This window comes from Sabethes cyaneus, chromosome 1 (genome assembly GCF_943734655.1).
Source record: "Sabethes cyaneus chromosome 1, idSabCyanKW18_F2, whole genome shotgun sequence".
NCBI lineage: Eukaryota > Metazoa > Arthropoda > Insecta > Diptera > Culicidae > Sabethes > Sabethes cyaneus.
In genome coordinates this window covers 41,440,749-41,461,170 of record NC_071353.1, presented here as the reverse complement: position 1 = coordinate 41,461,170, position 20,422 = coordinate 41,440,749, and the positions used below count along the sequence as shown (strand labels likewise).

Here is a 20,422-nt window from a genome sequence, read left to right as displayed (position 1 = left end):
TATATAGCCAGTAGCGTTCTAGGGTTAACAAGGGGGAGATATATGAAGGGGTGTATCCTAAGGGGGCATACTTATTTGATCATTTAACAAAAGTAACCATTACTTCGTTCGAGAACTCGCGGCCGCAGAACATGTGGTCTATCCCACCCCCCTCCCCCTCCTTAAAACTGGCAGTTTATACACGGTATAATATATTCGTCTTATATTAGAGTGTTTATTCAAAGTATCTGAAATTTCCAGAGAAAAAGTAAAAATTAGTTTAAATTATTTAGCAGACCTATGATGCTGTTTGCTCCAAAATGGATGATGCAATCTAATCTGTCAAAATATTGTGCTCAATAGTAAAGAATGTGAGTGTGCTCGTGTATGCTGACGTATTTTTGTTGTGTATGTGAAATCCACGAATTGGATCGTTTACTATGGCTTGGCACAATCTCACCCCCGTGAAGCTCGAAAAGTATAAAGTTTCGAAAAATATTATTTTCGTAATCAAAACTTATCCTACGCATAATAACCTTTCAATACATTGTAAATGATTAGTTTATATACCTTCAAGATAGCAAGTTAATGCGATTTCTTATTTGGGTTGGTTTATGCGGGACATTTTTTACAAGCGTTATTTCCGCGTAGTTTTGATCGCGAACTTTGAAACCCTGTTTAGGCTAAATAGTTTGCTAATATTATCTGTGTTCCATTTTAAGTTATGAATAAATATATTATGTTCATCATCATTTTGAATTTAGGTCACCAGTTTCTATAGATATAATAAATTTTCACAAATAAACATTTTTGGTTTTTGGCAATATCTCACCCCCGTGGCACAATCTCACCCCGGATGGCGGTAGTATATGAAATATTAAAAAATCTTTTTATAAAATATTTATAATCTAAAATCTATTTAATCAATAAAAAAAGTTGTATGAAATATATCGAATGTCATTTTAAGGCTTAAATAAGATATGATAACAAAATCAGTTATTAAACTCATCTTACAATCACTGTTTTATATATCTACTCAATAACACAATGTGTTATCAATGTATCTCCATATCTATTCAATAACAAAATATACCATTATAACACAGTTTGATATTGTTTATATATTATTTTGTACTTCGCTGCTGCTCGGGTAGAGTGTTGAACTACCAGAATTAACCTCACTTTTTAAAATTATTTTTAACGTTTTTGAAATTTTCTTTAAAAATCGAAAGAAAGAAGATAATTTGTGGGATGCATGTCAAATTTTTGGACGTAGGACTACGTCTTTGTTTACTATACTGGGACTGGGTAGCACTTTGTGAAAACGAAAATAGAAGTGTAACGGTTGAATGAAAGATTCCAAATGCAAATAACTACTAAACTACTGAACGAAACTAAACAATTTACATGTCGTTGGATAGATAAAATAATCCGCAAGTTTATGGAGGGCGTAAGAGGGGGGGCTGCTACCAATGAAACACAAATTTTTCTCAAAACTCGAGAACTATTCAGGTAAATGGAACCAACTTTGGCATGTGGGGATTTTAGAAGGTAGGATTTTTTTCTATAATGTACTAGATCCCTTCCCCTTTTAAGAGGGGGCTTCGATACAAATGAAATTCAAATTTCCTCATAAATTTTGAACTAATCAAGCAAATGGCACCAAATTTTCCATATGGGGGTTTCAGAAGGCAAGAATTTTTTCTATGGTGAATTGAGACCCCTCTCCTCTTTAGGAGGGGGGGGGGGGGGGGGCTCCCATACAAATAATAAACAAATTTCCTCATAAATCGAGAACTATTAAGGCAAATAGAACCAAATTTGGCATGTGGGGGTTTGAAGACATTAATTTATTTTATAATAATTTGAAACCCCTCACCCCTGTGGTAGGAAGATAAGGACTCTCATACAAATAAAATAGAAATTTTTGCGAATGTGCCATATCTTCTGCTATGTAACAAGCGGTAAGCTGTGAAAGTAAATTAGTAAAAGCTTCTCGGAGTAAAAGACAGTGAATCGGCGCCGCCTTACGTGCCTGTTGCCATTCATGTCAAAAGAGAAGGACATTCGAATGGCACGTCATATATGCGATGAACGTACTTTGGCTTTAATGTTATTTGTAACCTGGCCTGACCTGTAGCCTGTAACTGGCCCGTTTAAAGACCACAAGTGAGTTAAAGTAAGATTATTGAAACATGTCGAGTTACGCATAATCATATTTCATACCATAATGTGTGGGCTGGACATTCATTACTATTTCAACTTTTATGACGCACACAAGTGATTTTTAAAAGAAATCTCTGTCTCAATGGTTGCAGCCGTTGTACTCATGAACCCCCGTCCACATACCGTGGACCCCGTTCGTTTGACCGCTTTTAATTTGAACACTTTTAATTTGCATCCCGTTGGTTTGCACAACGTGCAAATTAAAAATGGTTCAAATGTCATTCTCAACATGACATCATTTGCTTATGCAGACAATGCGCATAAACGCGATTTGTTTGTCCTAATCTAGCGTGTTTAAACTGTTTCACATTGCGTTTTCCCAACGATTATGATAGAAATCCGATCGGAGAATGAAATATTCGCTGCTTCCAACTTCCAACTGAATCAAACCACCAAAACAATAACAAAGAGTAGGGCGACCAGATCACACAAGTTCCAGCATACACTGTGGTGCAAAATTGATCGGACACAGACATGATTTTATTAAAATAATTAATAAAACGCAGTTGTTAACTTTTTCCAACAGTTTAACAGTTCGTATTTATTTATTTGCATCAGAGCTCAACAAATTAGCTTTAAAAGCGGCAACAATTTTATAACAAACAATAAAAAAAATAAGCAAACAATGAATAGATTAAATTCAGTGTGCAAAATTGATCGGACAAGAAATAGAAATTATATTTTTTTAATCGGGAACTCCAAAATTTGTCCTGTTTAGTAATGTGTATGTCCTCCTTTGTATTTAATTACTTCCGTCAGGCGTCTAGGCATTGAATCGACCAACTTTTGCGTAGTTTCTGAACCTATAGTATTCCATACAGCTTCAATTTCCGCAATTAGTTATTTTCTGTTAGTTCTGTTCTGTTCTGTTGGTTCTGTTTTCTGTTCTGTTGTTTTTTCTGGACTTCTCGACCAATTTCATCCCACAGATGTTCAATGGGGTTAAGATCCGGGCTTTGTGGGGGGTGGTCCAGTACATCAATTTTTTTTCCGGCCAGATATTCTGTGACAAGCTTCGATTTATGCTTGGGGTCATTGTCGTGCATGAACACAAAGTTACTACCCAGTCGATATTTTTTTGTAGACTTAGTGATATTGCGTTCTAGAATGTCCCTGTAGTCCTCCTTAAACATTGTGCCTTCAATGAATTCCATGGTGGCCACACCAGCATAGAACATGCCGCCCCACACCATGACTGACCCACCACCATGTTTCACAGTTCCACGCATATTTCTTGTTTGCAAAGCAGTACCGTCAGTTCTCCAAACTCTAACTCGACCATCTGACATTACCTTACCTACATTACCTGACATTAAATTTACTTTCATCTGCCCACAAAACTCTTTTCCAAAACAATATTGGCATTTTGACGTACTTTTTGGCATACGCCAAGCGTTTGAGTCTGTTCTGCTCACTTATGAATGGCTTTTTCCTTGGTGTACGGCTCAAGATTCCTACCTCATTTAATGCTCTGCTGATAGTATGTCGACTTACCGGTTTTCCAACGATGTCTTCCATTTGTGCAGCCAACTTGCAGCCACTAAGGAACGGATCTTTTTTCATTTCTCGTGCCAAATACCTTTTGTCTTCTATTGACAAAATCGGTTTTCGACCACTGCGTCGACGATTTTCGATGCTTCCGGTAATCTTTTGCCGAGAAATGATATCCGATACCGTTGATTTCGGAATATTAAGAAGTTCCGAAATTTTACGGATAGTTTCACCACGTTTGTGAAGTAAAATAACGTTACTTCGTTGAATTAGCGATGATTCTTTTCTGAGAGCCATTATGACTTTTCAACTTCAGATACAATTACTAATAAGCCAACTGTAACAGTATTAGTGAATTCCAAATTCGTTTTTGATCTGAGTCTTGCACCTTAACTGATAAACAAAACGTTTCCCGTACAGTAACGGCTGTGTTTGTAATGTTTGCACTAGCTGTCCGATTACTTTCGCACATGGTTTCTGAAGTAATTGTTTAATAATTATTTTTATTTGGAAAATTATTTTTTGAAGGGAATTTATGATTAAGGATATGATTGAAATAGATATGTATGAGTTTTCAAAAAATATTACATGGATACAAAACTCAATTATTCGAGTGTAATGAACGAGTTTTCCAAAAACTTCGATGTGTCCGATCAATTTTGCACCACAGTGTATGTAGGGTCGCCAGTTGTTCAAATTAAAAACTAACCCCGTTAGTTTGCACGAGGAATCGTTCAAACGAACGGGGGTCCGCTGTATTTTCAAAGCCACCATTGCATTCAATGAAACTGAACATTTCGCTCTTCTCTTTTAAATATTCACTTAAACAATGGAGCTCACAGATTCTTATAAATATACATATGCCAGAAATGCAGTTTTCATTAGTCTTTGATCTAATTATCTGATATAGTCCTAGTCACCCTTTTGTACAACCCTTAGGGCTGTATAACTTGTAGTTTTTCAATAAAATTAATTGTCTGTGCGCTCTACAGCCTAAAATACTAGAAAAATAAGTGTACATAGTACGCGTCAAATGTAGTACACCAAACAGAAATGAAAATTCAAACAATAGAATTTGCATTTGTATGGGAGTCCCCCCTTTTAAAGGGAAAACTCCGAGCACGCACATGTTTTCCTCGGGCATTGTCCACGTTTCATGCCTGTCAAGAAAAACCAGTCTAATAAGCGTCTTGTACAGGGTGCACTTTGTATTGAGCCGTAGTTAGTTCAACTGCAATTGCCATAGCATTATGCTTATAAATGCCATAGTAAACACGACTTCCGCTGATAATACGCCTCCGAAGCTCACGGCTGGTGTCATTATCCGCCGTTACCAGTGATGCAAGATAGACAAATTCATCGACTACCTCAAACTCATCGCCTTCGATCGTTACATTACTGCCCAATCGGCGTCGGTCAGCCTCGGTTTCTCCGGCCAGCATGTACTTTATTTTAGACTTTAACCCAATCTTTTCTGCCTCGCGCTTTAGTCTGAACACCAGGCATGAAAGACCATCACCTTGCCAAAGCCCTGTATACGATTAGAATTATCTCGACAATCCACCCGAGATCCGATCATCTGGACTGTGCACCATCCATCGTAGATTAAATCATATTGACGAGCTTCCTGGGGAAGCTGATTTCGTCCATGATTTTTCATAGCTCTTTTCGGTCGATGATATCATATGCGGCTTTGAAGTCAACGAGCAAATGGTGCGCAGGAACTCTATTTGCACAGCCTTTTTGGAGGATCTATCGTAGCGTAAATATTTGATCCGTTGTCGACCGTCCTTCAACGAAGCCGGCTTCATAAATTCCCACAAATCTGTTTGCAATTGGTGATAGTCGGCGGAAAATGATTTGGGACAGGACTTTGTAGGAGGCATTGAGAACGATGATCGCTCGATAGGTCTCACAGTCCAACTTGTCACTATTCTTGTTGATCGGGCAGATAACCCCATCTTTCCTTCGTCACTCCTTCGGTAGCTGTGCTGTCTCAAAAATTTTAACAATTAGCAGACAAGTAGTCAGTTTTTCTGGTCCATTTCAGTAAGCTGCGCTCCGATGTTATCTTTCTCAGCCGGTTTATTGTTCTGTAGCTGCGTGATGGTCTGCTCAACTTCACCAGCTATTGGAACTGGAATTGGAACAGCGTTAGCGCTTCGGTAGGATCCGACGTCAATGAGAACAATATGAGAAGTGCCGACAGATCGACAAAACTTAGTCGATCTGTGATTCTGTCTGATTTGGCGATCTCCAAATATATTTAGGATGTGAAGGAGTCTATGCTGGAAGAATGTACTACGTACAGCCATGTTCTTAGAGGCGGCAAAGTCGATAAGACGAGGGCAAATTTCGTTGGCTCTCCAATGACCGGTTTATGTTCCTTCTTCTAGTCGACTTACTTACTTACTTACCCACTTACTTTCTCAATCAGCTACTTTCCTTTGCTCTACGAAGAAGTTGTCTCCATTCCACTCGGTCCATGGCCGCAATTCGCCAGCCACGTAGTCTGCGTAGGGTCCGCAGGTCGCCTTACACTTGATCGATCCATCTTGCTCGCTGCGCGCCCCGCCGTCTCGTTCCAGTCGGATCGTTATTGAGAACTTTTTTAACCGGGCAGTCGTCCGACATCTTCACGACATGCCCAGCCCATCTCAGACGACCGATTTTTGCGGTGTGAGCAATGGGTGGTTCCCTAAGCAGTTGATGCAATTCATGGTTCGTTCACCTCCCCCACGTTCCGTCTTCCATCTGCGCTCCGCCGTAGATGGTGCGCAACACCTTCCGTTCGAAAACATTAAGGGCGCGCTGGTCCTCCACGAGCATAGTCCATGTCACATGGCCGTAAAGGACTACCGGTCTAATCAGCGTCTTGTAGATTGTTAACTTCATGCGATGGCGAATTTTGTTCAATCGCAGCGTCCTACGGAGTCCAAAGTAGGCCCGATTTCCTGCCATAATGCGTCTTTATATTTCTCTGCTGGTGTCTTTGTCTGCGGTAACCAGTGAGCCCAGATACACGAATTCTTCTACCACCTCGATTTCATCACCGTCTAAATGAACCCGAGGAGGGAGGTCAGCATTCACTTCTCTAGAACCTCTTCCTTTCATGTATTTTGTTTTCGATACATTAATGACAAGTCCAATCCGTTTGGCTTCAGCTTTCAGTCCGATGTACGTTTCCGCCATCCTCTCAAAGGTACGTGTAATGACGTCAACGTCGTCAGCGAAACCAAGAAGCTGGACGGACTTCGTGAATATCGTGCCACTCGTGTCTATACCCGCTCTTCTTATCACCTCCAAAGCGATGTTGAACAGCAAACATGAAAACCCATCACCTTGCCGTAACCCTTTTCGAGATTCAAAGGGACTCGAGACTGCCCCTGATACTCGAACAACACACATTACTCGATCCATCGTCGCCTTGACCGATCGCGTTAGTTTATCCGGAAATCCGTTGTAGTGCATAATCTGCCATAGCTGATCTCGATCGATCGTGTCATACGCCGATTTGAAGTCGATAAATAAATGATGCGTGGGCACGTTGTATTCGCGACATTTCTGCAACACTTTCCGAAGCGCGAAAATTTGATCTGTGGTGGCACGGGCACGCATGAACCCCGCTTAATATTACCCCACGAACTCCTTTGCAAATGGTGATAATCGACGACATAAAAGTTGGGAGAGTACCTTGTAGGTGGCGTTCAACAGTGTGGATTTTTTATTTTTGTAGATTTTTTCAACTGGTAGATTCTTGTGTCATCCGCATACAACAACCGTGTGCCACGAGGTAATAACTTTGTGATATCCATATGTTTGATACGAAACGAAAATAGTGAAGGTCCCAAGATACTGCCTTGAGGGACTCCCGGAATTGTTACTATACCAGCTGGACTAGGGCGTACGCAACTGACGTTTACAGTATTTTCAAGATTTCTTAGGGATGATTTTACCATCATGACAGATACTTCGAGTTTATCACACTTAGCATACAACATCCCACGATCGACGCGATCGAATGCAGCCTTTAGTAGTTACGCACCAGCCAGGGGAAAAATCCATATATTTGGAATTATGAAATAATAGTAGGTTTAAAAGCAAAAATGTTATCTCTGAATTTCTAGAACCAAAATAAAATTAGCAGTTTATTAATGTTCTAAGTTTGACTGCTTTGCGTGGCAACTCCTTTCAACTTCCTGTAGGTTGTAGTTTCACGTCAAAAGTGTAGTTAATGAGTCGATATTGACATTTTCATAGTGTAGAAAGCGTGTAGTGTAGCGTTAGAACGATTAACAGCAACCTTCATTCAATTTTCTACCAGTTTAATCGCCTTCGGTGCAGTTTTTATTACATTCGTTGAAAATCCACTACATCAATCTCCTAGCTCTATCCTCATGAATTCTCCCGCAACGGCGAATAAACTGGATGCGCGCCTTTGATTTGCACAAGAGGTTTTTATTTTGATGAAGCTCTCTATTATACCAACTAGCGTGCCAGCTCTACGTGATATTTACGGGCACCTCTAGGCTGTTGATGGTATTACCAATAGTCTAACACGTCCAATGAACAACGAGGAAATCTGAGAAGGGCTTTTGAGGTTTTATTTCTCAATCGCACCAGCAGCCCATTGGATTTTGCACTGAAAGCTCGAAATAATGCCTATTGATAGTTTCAAACATCCACAGTTGACATTTAAGTTTTGTCCAACGTTCATTTCAACAGGTGCCACTGTGCAGGGATGCAGGGATTACACTGTCTCGAATCTACGATATGCTGTCGTAGCAGAAAAAAGTGATTCATCATAGGTTCCTGGTGTCTGACCGTAGAGACCCGTTTTGAATGTGCAGCGAAAAGGGAAAACAAAAAATCTCGCACATCTGCTTATTCTACAAGGCTTCGGCAGTACCTATTAGTGGGCTTCCCCGTGGCTTGTAACAGGTACGGTGAAAAGCCTTTTTCACATACGATGCAAATCTATTGTTTGTGCTTTTCGCTGGTTACCGTCGGCTCAGTTGCATCGGGAAACGATCGCGTATAGGACAGTACTGCGATCAACCAGCATCGCATCCCAGCCAGACCCGCATCTCTGCATCCAGCTGAGCATGACCTCATAATACTACTCGCTGCAAATTCAGAAAAGGATTGTCTTTTGTTCGTAGCTCTCCAGTCTGAGAGCACTCGGCCATGGGAAGTAACGCATGCCAACAGTACGGGCGAGATACCGAATGCAATCCCACACGGGAAAACGGAAACGGCATATTTTAGTACTAAAATATTAGAAAGTGTTTTTTAATTAACATCCGCAGCGGATGTAATAGAACCGTGGCAGCATCGCCGTGGCAACACTGACAGCAGTGATAGCTAGGTTAGGTAGGTACCAGCAGAACGATAATTCCACGTGAGGGGATGCGAAATGAGGGCCAATTAGAAGTTAGTGTGCTATTTCCATACAGCATAAAAGTGTCGCCGTGCTGCAGTGCTAGAATGCTCTAGTTCCGTTGAAAAATCCTCGTAACTGAGCGAAACGTTTTGACGCATGGACAATCAATTTCGGTGTGCCACTTTAACGGGGTCGATTATATGTGTTCAGGTGATGGAAACTGTGTTTCTTTGTTAGCGAATTTGTTAGTTGTGCTGTGCAAAGTACAAAAGTTTAACGATACGAATAAAAAAAATGAAACAAATAGGTTAAAATTTTATCAGAAGAATATTTGTTGGAGAACCTTACTAGGGTATGTTGCTGCATCGTCGTAATTGCCTATTCCCGTCCTATCCAACACAAATTATTGAAAATATCCGCATTTTTATGACGCACACTGCAATACTAGTTATTCCCTAATATTGTAGTTTGTTGTCTAGCATACGCGATCAATCAAAGTGAGCTAAGATCTATTTAAATACTTTTTATCATTAAAGAAGCCCTAGCAGCCAAATTTCCTACGTTTTTCGTGCGACAAAGAAGATAATGTCGACTAATCGTTTTAATCTCCGTCATTCATAAATGAAAATAACTCACGCAAGGCATTGTCGTTATTCTACAGCCCAGAAAAACTTGCCTGACCTGCTGAAATTTTGCAGAATATCATTTGTCATGCCGTCCTACACAAATACATGTGCGTTAGCTTCGTAAACATTGTTGTGATTTTTAATTCGGACGATGAAAAATTTTGGTGGACGGATTTTAAAACGGTACACAGTGCGTTGAACCATAGACAAAAATCGTTTTTCACTTTATTTTAATCGGGTATACTAAGTATTTAAAATTGTTTATCGATGCCTTCTGCTATATAAACAAGTATTAGTTTACTTGGGAAAGCGCCACAACTACTATTACAAGCGTTCAAACTGTCAAGTTGCCGAGTGGATTTTACTTACAAATTTTGCTTTCATTTTGAAGATTATTCATCACGCTCGCAAAAATTTCATAGTTTGTGTAACCAAATTCTTTAAAATGGAGAATGACAATCAAGGTTAGTAGAATAAATTTTGGTTATAGAAGGAATTCATTTTGACTTCACTCCTAAAAAATCGCCCCATAGAAACGACATGGAATATGGATATTGTCCTTCAAAAAACAGAACTCCAACTTTGATTACTGATTTAAAAAATGTTCCACTGACTTCCAAGCTAAAATATACACAGAATAATTGTTCAAAGTGTCCTCTACAAGATCGAACAGGTTTTAGCTGCAACTACCTGCAACTCTGCAAGATATTTCAATATTTATAGATCAACGTCAAGCACTGATAAACCTTCAGATTTCCGTTGATTCTACTATATTATGTTATCCCTGTTAAAAGAAACCACTGTTTATGAAGCTTTGTGCTATTACTGTTCAAAATTAAACTTATTTCATATAGTGAGTAATTATTTCTTTAAAAAAATTAATAAACTTAATACCGGCAGCCGTTTTTCCCGTTTCTCGGGATGATAATTATGACGAATAATCAATGATAACGTTCCTGCTGGAAATTCGTTTCGTGGATCTAATTAAAAGGTTTTCAAAAATTGCCCAACAAAAACAAAACGTCGAGCTGCAGACTTTGTTTCAAATTATGCCACGGAAAATTATTATTTACTTTTCCGTTACGGCTGAGAATGGTAAAAAAGGCTTAAGTATTACTTAAACACTAGCTCTGTTTACAGATATAGATTTGTTAGTGCAAAAGTATATTTTACTTAGAAATGCTCAAACGTCTTCCATAAACATATAGCTTTCCAAGCTTTCATGCACTGAAGAAAAACTTTTCGATTACCGAAATTGCAGCCAAGGTTGATCTTCGAGTGCTGCTTAACCTAACACTAGATGGCTTTGCTGAATTTACCAAAGTATTTCTAGTACAAATGCCTCTTCCACAAACAACTTTGGTAGTTTGATAACCGACGGCAACCCATATAATGATGAAAAACTTTTACAATGCTTGCGAAAAAATTTGGCGTTTGGGACATTTTTGTCATTATGTAAATATTTTGAGACATTTAAGCAAATACTAGTTTTGATTATCACAAACTACTTTTTTCATTACACTAGCTTGATAAAAAGTCTAAAATCAGTAGTTTTGATTTTTGTCCCGCAGTCCCATACGTTCAACGCACTGTGCGGTACGACGAATTTAAGAAATAAAGTCAGTTGCGTAACTTCATTAATATGCTTTAGTAATCGCTTTTCAGTGATTTCAAAGTTCACGGATCGGAAGGTAAGTGTGTTTTAGTCAAATCAGCACAAGAATTTTTGGAGTATATATTAAATCCATCCAACAAATGATGAAAATTAGAATGGCTTTACTTACTACGACGGGAATTAGAAATAAACCCTATTTAGAGAAATAACGAGAATATTAAAGAAAGATATGTTTCCGTACTACAAACATGAACCATTGAGAAAACTTTGTTATCACGGCTTCCTTGCGCGAGAATCTCGATTCCGACTCCGGTACTAATGAGGAATCTTACGAGGAAAACTAAAGTCAAACACTTTCTTCAGTGAACAATAATTTTACTGTTTATTTTACACACTGTACTTCTATTTTCTCCATTGCCTTAGGGGTAAACTTTGCTCTTTCAGATGAAGATTACCGTACAATATGGCTTAAACAAGTGTACAGTTGTTTCACTTCACCAGCTGCTGCCGAGATTGGGTATATCGGGATAAATGAACCCTTGTTCGGATGGAGCTGGATGGACTTTCGTTTACATTTCGGTGTTTATGTTTCCGGTTTAGCGCAAGTAACCTCAGGGGGAAAGCTGCACTGGCTGGTGTACTACATAAACTACACGGAGTGGGAATTGCCGGTTTGTGGTTTGTTTGGTTTAGACAAGTTCGATTTTAATGTCCTGGAGCACCGGAGCTGATGCGGTTCTTTTTGGTTCCTTGCAGTGTTAAAATAATCGTCATAACTTATCGTTGTATAATTGACGATTAGATTAAATTAGATCCTCGGAACACATATCTTTACTCATAATACAATCAATTTTAAATTTTGATTCGGCATTAATGTGAAATGGTTACAAGTTATCGCAACTACATATTCTCAGCTGAACATTTTTTTTTCCTTTCTGAACAACACTTTCTTCTCATAGGTCATACAATAATCCCCTCATGTGTAAAATCATCAGTCAGAGTGGAAAGTTTTTCCTAGTAACAACCTGAAATACAAAGTTAATCCGAGAACACGCTACAAAAAACGTAACTGTAATTTTTTACTCACAGAGCGGTGCTTTTTGAGCAAGGGAAAGTTAGTTGATATGTTTTTCGCTTTTTAGGGATGGATATATCCCGTAGCAAAACGATATGAAGAGCCCGGGCCGCTCTCGAAACATTTTAACGTAATACAGTTAAACAGGCGTAGAACACCGCGTCCGAATAAAACTTATGGCCACTTGTGATATTGCTTCTTGTTGCTTTCATTAAGCTATTTGATTGTGGAAAGTACTGGGAAAAAAGTTTCCTTAACTGGTGGAATGCTGTATTTTGACGACTGCGACTACCAGCTGTATACTGAGTAAATTACAGCTTATTAAAAAAGCACGGGTTTTCCCAGTTTGTTTCATTTTACAGAAATGGGGCTTCATTCTGCTTCGTCGTAATTGCCTATTCCCGTTCTATCCATCAGTAATTATTACAAATATCCACGTTGTTTAAGATACACAATGTAAAATTTGTTGTTCCCTAATACTTTAGTTAGTTGGCTATCATGTGCGATCAATAAAAGTGAGCTGACACTTAGAGTACGAGAGGATATTTTCAATCTGTTAAGCGATTGTTTCTCTTTCTTCAGCCTAGACCTAGTTCTAATAGAAGAACAGGTAGTTTTGGGTTTTTTTTTAACAAAAAACAGCAGAATACTTACATGCTGTTAAACATGTACTGGGTACATGCAGTCAATTTATTTATTTGGATGCTGTCGGCCTACCCCGTAACAAAGTGACAGTTTTTAACAGTTTCCCATAACACCCGCCAGTGTCAAAAATGTCGCGACGATCGTTTTTACGTGCCGGTCAAAATTGACGCACCTTCGATTTCCAAAGGAAATGTTAATTTTTGTTACGTTAAATGTGAACGCAAAAAGCTGTCTGGACAACGATTTGAAAAGTGCGTATTGATTATTTCAGCATTGTTTCATGTTTTCGGTAAAACTGTTTGAATTGGTGGGTTGTTTGATTGATTTGTTTACAAGATAAAAAGCGGTATTTATTACAAGATTGTCACTCTTGTGTACGAGTTGTCTGCTCTAAAGTATTTAAATATTGCGTGTTTCATTGAAAGTTATCCGCTGCGCAATTCAAAATGAAATGCTCTTTCATGATTGCTGGATCGATTTTGTCGTTAACAGAACAAGTTAAGCAAAATTCAAGAGTAAATCCAAGCAATAGAGATCGTTGCAGTTGTACAAAAAACACTCTGTTACATGACAGAACCAAAAAGAGCATGTTATTATGACAGAAGAACCAGTTATGCTGCTATTGTCATACCACGGAAATGTTTTGATACTTGACATAATGTTGTCAGTTCATAAAATACTCTATTGAAATAATAAACCAATTCAGATCTTATATGCACAAGGGATTTTTTGCCAAAACAAATGATAATAAACTCTTTCTTCGATATTTACGCCGCTTTCAAACATCTGTAGTGAACCATGAACCAGCAGTTTTAGGTACGTTTGATTAGTATGGGAGCTGTCACATTGTTACCGGGTTGCTGTCGGCAGTACATTTGAGGTGGTAAAAGATCAGTACACTAGACTGAAAGGCGAAGCAGAAAAGAAGAGGTTGAAGATAAATACGTCTAGCACTAGGTATATGGTGCGGGCTGAACTGAACGCGACATGGCCTGCTTAGATAGTACCGTAGTAATCAACGGTGATGAGTTGAGGTAGTCGACGAATTCATGTACCTTGGTTCACTCGCAACAGAGGACAACAATACAAGCCGTGCGATTAAAAGGCGTATTATCAGCGGAAGTTCGGCCTACTACGGACTCCACAAACACTTACAAACAATCTGAGCCTCCGTACAAAGTGCACATAGTACAAAACGCTAATTAGACCGCTTGTCCTCTACGGGCATGAAACGTGGATACTGCTTGAAGAGGACCCGCGAGAACTCAGAGTTTTCTAACGACGGATGCCCCGCAGCACGTTTTTGGTACTTCTAGTTGCAGAAACTTGTTTATGACTAAAATTAGTCAGATATCGGTTGTCACAACTGTTTTGTAACAACCGTGCTAGTAGGGAACTTTAACAGCGTGCATGAGAACGGTGTATGGAGGTGAAGAATAAACCATGCATCCGCCCATCTCTACGGCGAACTCAGCATTTAGAAAGTGGTTAAAACTGGACGGATACATTGGGCAGGACATGTTGCTAGAATGCTCGACAACTATCCTGCAAATCCTGGTTTTCGCATCATATCCGGTAGGAACTAGACGAAGAGCGGCGCAGCGAGCGATGTGATAAGACCAGGTGGAAAGAGATCTGGTGAGCACTGGGTGCTCGTGGAACTAGAGACCAGCTGTCATGAACCAAATTAGATGGAGGAATTATGTTACGCAGACCTTGTCATAAAACATTAGGCCAGCTACATAAGAAAGTATTGACAGGAAGAATTTGAATAGAAATTTGGATACCAATTTGCAACAGTTATGGAGTCATAAAGCTAACATCCAGTAACGTGTAATTAAATACGTCAGAAATGCCAATAAACGGTTGATTTACTGCTTAGGGTAAAGCTTATTTGTTACCTCGGAAACATATAAACCATTCTAAATCAGAAAATGTTCTTTAGAACCCATCAAAGTCTTGATTTACAATAGTAGCACGCAATCGTTAGTATAGGAATCTTATAAGATTATAATTCAGTAAATGATAACAATAACAAAATTAGTCAATTAAACTGCTAAAACTTCCATTTATTTTTTTTAAACATAAATAAATTGCAGTAGGAATATTCCAGACTAGCGATTCGCTGCACAATGAAAACGGTAACTGACCTAGATTACTCGGTGGTCGTTATCCTGCTAGTGCCGTTGTTACCACTCTACAGGAAAGAATCGTTTTAATCAAATCATTGTACAATTGGTTCAATATAAATGTTGTTAAATGCGAAAAACCTTTATCCAGGTTGACACGCTTGACTCGTTCGCTATGTGTGAGATTTTTAGCACAGGTAGCTGATCAGCAACAGCGAAAAGTTGGCATTTCATACGTGTTTCGCTTGAGTACATTTACTCAAATATTCGTTCGTTTGACCGTTTTTAATCTGAACACAAAAATGGTTCAAATGTCATTCTCAATATGGCATCATTTGCTTATGCAGACAATGCATATAGGGTAAAGTGGTGCAGAATGCACCGCTTAAGCAAAACACCATTTTGCAGAGCAACGGTGTGTTTGTTCCACGTTTTTCAACTTCCAAAAGGCTTTGGGATTTTTTTACACTATCTCCTGATGAAATTTCCTTACAAAAACGGGTATTTTTTGTTATTTCTGACGATTTTTAGCAAGAGTCAAAATCATTATGTGAGGCAAAACGCCAAAACCCGTGGCCAAAACGCACCAAGTTTGCCCAGCCAGGTGTTAAACGCAACCAGCAAATTTTACATATAGTTACGTGTTGAATAAACTCCTGAAACTAGGCTTCAAAAATTACGGAAGCGTTTGTTATAGTGTTCGTTTGCTGGGATGGGATGGATGTAATAATTGGTTCATATCTCAACATAATTGGCAATAAAATTTATTCATTTATTTTTCTCCAACTGATGTGTGATGAAATATTGTAAGTTAAAGAATGTACAATTACGTTTAAGGCAAATTCTAAGTCCTATACAATACATAATATTGCAATAGTTTTAATAAATAATCTGAAACAAAAGATGTAGGGAAGACGGGGTAAGACAGCCCCCCTAAGCGAATAAATTGCTAGCATAAAATGTGTACGAAAATTCACCTTTTCTTGTTCCACACATGGAAAAGCATTCATTTATCTACCATTAAAAATTATATAAAGAAATAATTAGTCTATTTTTCCGCGATTTTTCATCAATTTTCGAAACGTCTAAAAATTACTCGTTCACAACCAGGCGGGGTAAGAAGGACCACCAAAGGGGTAAGACGGACCATGGCGGAGTAAGGCGAATTGTGGCAGGTTTGAAGGTTTCTTTGAGTTGTAAACACAATTTCAATATTATTAACTAAGTAAGAATAAGTTCTTAAGGGGTTTTAGGTACATGCTAAAAGAAGGTATAGTTTAGTTTAGAGACCTGCAAAAAGAAGGAATTTTACTACTAGTTCAATTTTGAAAATAAGAGTAGACGTTATTTTACTCCACTGGTTTTTATTTACTCTTTTCTTGGCGTTATTTTGTTGATTTGTCAGCAGGACTTTTACTGTTTGAATACGCTTCACTTTAGGTGAAGGCAAAGAAGGCGACACATTAAATGAGCGGTTAAGTGACTTGGGATCATCGAATTTTGATTCCGTCAGATCCAAATTTACATTGATTTTGTTATTCGAATGGCACTTGTTGGCTTCTTTTGACGTGGGAGGCTCTGTGTTAGACTGGATGATCTCAGATTCAGGAATAATTTTTATTACAGGTGTACTTCGAAAATTACACTGATGAAGCCTGCAAGTCGTAAACGACATGCGTATCTGTCAGAACAATAAAAAAGTTAGTCAAATTCAACAGGAAAAAAGTTGGTTTTTTCATTTAATATGTTTAAATTCCATTAAGACACTAAACAGAAGAACTTTAGGCAATTATGAGAACTATGACGTATGGCCCTTTTACCCCGTGAAAAATGGCCCGTCTTACCCCTAGTTAACAATTTACATTATTTTGCTTTTATCTCTCAATCCGTACTATTTTATTTACCTTTTCCGCCACACACAGAACAAGAATTGCCCAATTAAAGTCAGTGGTAATAGAAACGACAAAATACATAGCTTTTTTTGCTGAATAACCTTAAATTTGTTGCTGCTGAAATTATATCGCATGAAGACACTGCGAACGAAAAGTTTGTTTTGATTCTAGTTTTGGCATTGGATACGGCCGAGTGCCACAGGTTGTCTCGAAAGTGTTTAGATAGTCTAATAAACAAAACATACTGGGGCATTTGTAGAAAATTTAAGGATTTCTTGGCGAAATCGATGTGGTTCCTCTTACCCCGCCGGGCCTTCTTACCCTTTGTTACCCTACTGCAAATTAAAAATATTTTATAACTGTTCAATCCCACTGTGGTGCATTCTACCCCTGTTTTGCATTTTGAAGTTTTTTTGCAATTTGTGTGAAAAATATGCATAGTTAATGCCGTGTTTGTGAAGAATCATCGAGTATAACAGTATATCAATTAGATAGACTGTATTTATCATGAAATTTGCATACCGACTAGTGGTAAAAGCTTAAGAGAAAACCGTGATTTCTTACATGTGGAATGAGATCGCGGATAATCGCTTGATTTTATTTGATATGGCTATGTTTGATGCTTTTACATGCTACACAATTATGAATTAGCTTTTTTTACACCAAAATAAAATGCGCATTCATGATTTTACAAAATTATTTCTGCGTTTTTAAACAATTAATAGCATGGGCCATTCTACCCCCACGGTGCGTTCTGGACAGTCTTCCCCTAAACACGATTTGTTTGTAGGGTAAGACTGTCCAGAATGCACTGGGGGGTAGAATTGCCCATGCTATTAATTGCTTAAAAACGCGGAAACTATTTTGTAAAATTATGAATGCGCATTTTATTTTGGTGTAAAACACGCTAATTCATAATTGTGTAGAATGTAAAAGCATCAAACATAGCCACATCCAATAAATCAAGCGATTATCCGCGATCTCATTCCACATGTAAGAAATCACGGTTTTCTCTTAAGCTTTTACCACTAGTCGGTATGCAAATTTCATGATAAATACAGTCTATCTAATTGATATGCTGTCATACTCGATGATTCATCACAAAAACGGCATGAACTATGCATATTTTTCACATATATTACAAAAAACTTCAAAATACAAAACAGGGGTAGAATGCATCACAGCGGGATCGAACAGTTATAAAATATTTTTAATTTGCAGTACATCTTTTGTTTCGGATTATTTATTAAAAATGCAACAATATTATGTTTTGTATAGAACTTAGAATTTGCCTTAAACGTAATTGTACATTGTTTAACTTACAATATTTCATCACACATCAGTTGGAGCAAACTAGATGATTAAATTTTATTGCCAATTATGTTGAGATATGAACCCATTGTATCCCAGAAAATAAGCGTATGTAACAAACACTATAACGAACGCTTCCGCTATAGCGGCAGCCTAGTTTTAGGAGTTTATACAACACGTGATTGAATGGTAAATTTTTTGGTTGCGTTTAACGCCTAGCTTTGGCGTTCTGCCTCACATAATATTTTTGACTCTTGCCAAAAATCGTCAAAAATAACAAAAAATACTGGTTTTTGTTAGGAAATTTCACCGGGAATAAGTGTAAAAAAGATCCCAAAGTCTTCTAGAAGTTGAAAAACGTGGAACAAACACGCCGTTGCTCTGCAAAATGATGTTTTGCTTAAGCGGTGCATTCTGCACCACCTTACCCTACTGACCTAGCGTGTTTAATCTGTTTCACAATACGTTTTTCCTACGATTATGGTAGAAATCTGATCGGAGAATAAAATATTCGCTGCTTGCAACTGCCAACTGAATCAAACCACCAAAACAATGACAAAGAACAGCATATTTAGGGTTACCAGTTGTTCAAATAAATCCACTGTATTACTATATGGGCCAGGGTAGGACGAGTTCATAAAGAGATAAACATTTACCAATCTTGCCGAAATGACAATGCAATGTTATTTTGCCACTGTTGAATTATTTCTTGCTGATAATGGATAGGATGTCAATCGCTAATCAATTCAGTTATAATCTTCACTTCACGAAGCGAGCGACTAACGTGTAACATTTTTTCACTTTATCAGGGATCCCAATCAGATGCCACTTCGGTGACGCTGCGCGGAGTAACGCGGGACCTTACCGGACAGTTTCAGTGCGAGGTATCCGAGGATGCACCCCTGTTTCACACCGATATCCGACAGGCACGAATGCAGGTTGTCGAACTGCCCAAGCAGGATCCGCAGATGCAGCTTGACAAAACGCACATAACCACGTTGGACAACTTCCGGGCGGTCTGCACGGTGGGAACGTCCTTCCCGCCAGCCAACATCACCTGGTACATCAACGCAAAGAAGGTAGGTGCTCGATCGAAACTTTCAATTTCACAATTGCCGTCTTACACTGTTTTGTGCCATTTATTCTTTATTAAATCCAACTTTCTTAATCTATTACCGCTTCTGCGCACAGATCCACCGTTCGCCATACCAACGAATCACGTATCGCTCGTACGAAGGCACACCGACGTTCTCCTCGCTGGAGATGTACCCGCACAGTCAGGTCCTACAGGATATCTACCAAAGCATGCCTCCGTTCCAGACCAGCCTGACCGTTATGTGCGAAATAACGATCCTACACATCTACACGAAAAGCGCCCAGCAGATGATCATCGTTAGCGATCTGGTGACGACCATTTCACCGGCTTTGCTCGGTCTGGACGGATCGAACAACCGACGGAAAGCGAACGGTGATCCGGACAATTCGGCCCTAACCGGTGCCGGAGCACGTCTAACAGCTATTGGAGCCCTCGGGTGCACTCTAGTTACGGTGATGGTGCTATTGTTGTCCCTAAAGCAACGAGTCGTCAGTACAGTACATCGTTGGTGACCGACTCGGGCGACTTTGTAAATACAAACTCTAAAAACAATGACTGTTGCACACTGTCAAACAGCTCACTACAAATTGATCCAAAATTGAATGATTACAACAGGCACTCAAATACACTTAAAATACTTATATTTATAAAGAAACATTTAGCGAATGGGACTGTTGAAATGTGCATGTAACATAAATGTATTTGGGCTTTTTACACTAACCATACTCTAGAGCGTACTCTCCAATTGCTTCAACCTCCTTGATAGAACAAAACTGGCTTCCGGTCAACCAGCGCCGTACGCACACTGTCGCAGCTATGGGACGTCGGCAAAAAAAAACAAAAGCAGTGAAATTAATCAATTATGCTTTAAACTAATAAGCAAAACATTTGGATAGGAACGGCCCAATAAACATATACAAATGTTTATAAGAAAAAAAAAGCAAAACGAGAGAT

At 38.7% G+C, this 20,422-nt stretch overlaps 1 protein-coding gene across 1 annotated transcript in view; it reads left to right on the top strand.

Annotated features, from left to right (window-relative positions):
• The window catches only part of LOC128733188 (uncharacterized), a 599,692-nt gene extending 579,498 nt beyond the window's left edge, over positions 1 to 20,194 (top strand). Inside the window, exons 7-8 of the mRNA XM_053826862.1 lie at positions 19,182 to 19,451; positions 19,564 to 20,194. Coding sequence (XP_053682837.1) covers positions 19,182 to 19,451; positions 19,564 to 19,980 — 687 coding nt within the window. The 3' untranslated portion in view covers positions 19,981 to 20,194. The remainder of the gene's footprint in view (positions 1 to 19,181; positions 19,452 to 19,563) is intronic.
• Positions 20,195 to 20,422: the final 228 nt, after the last annotated feature.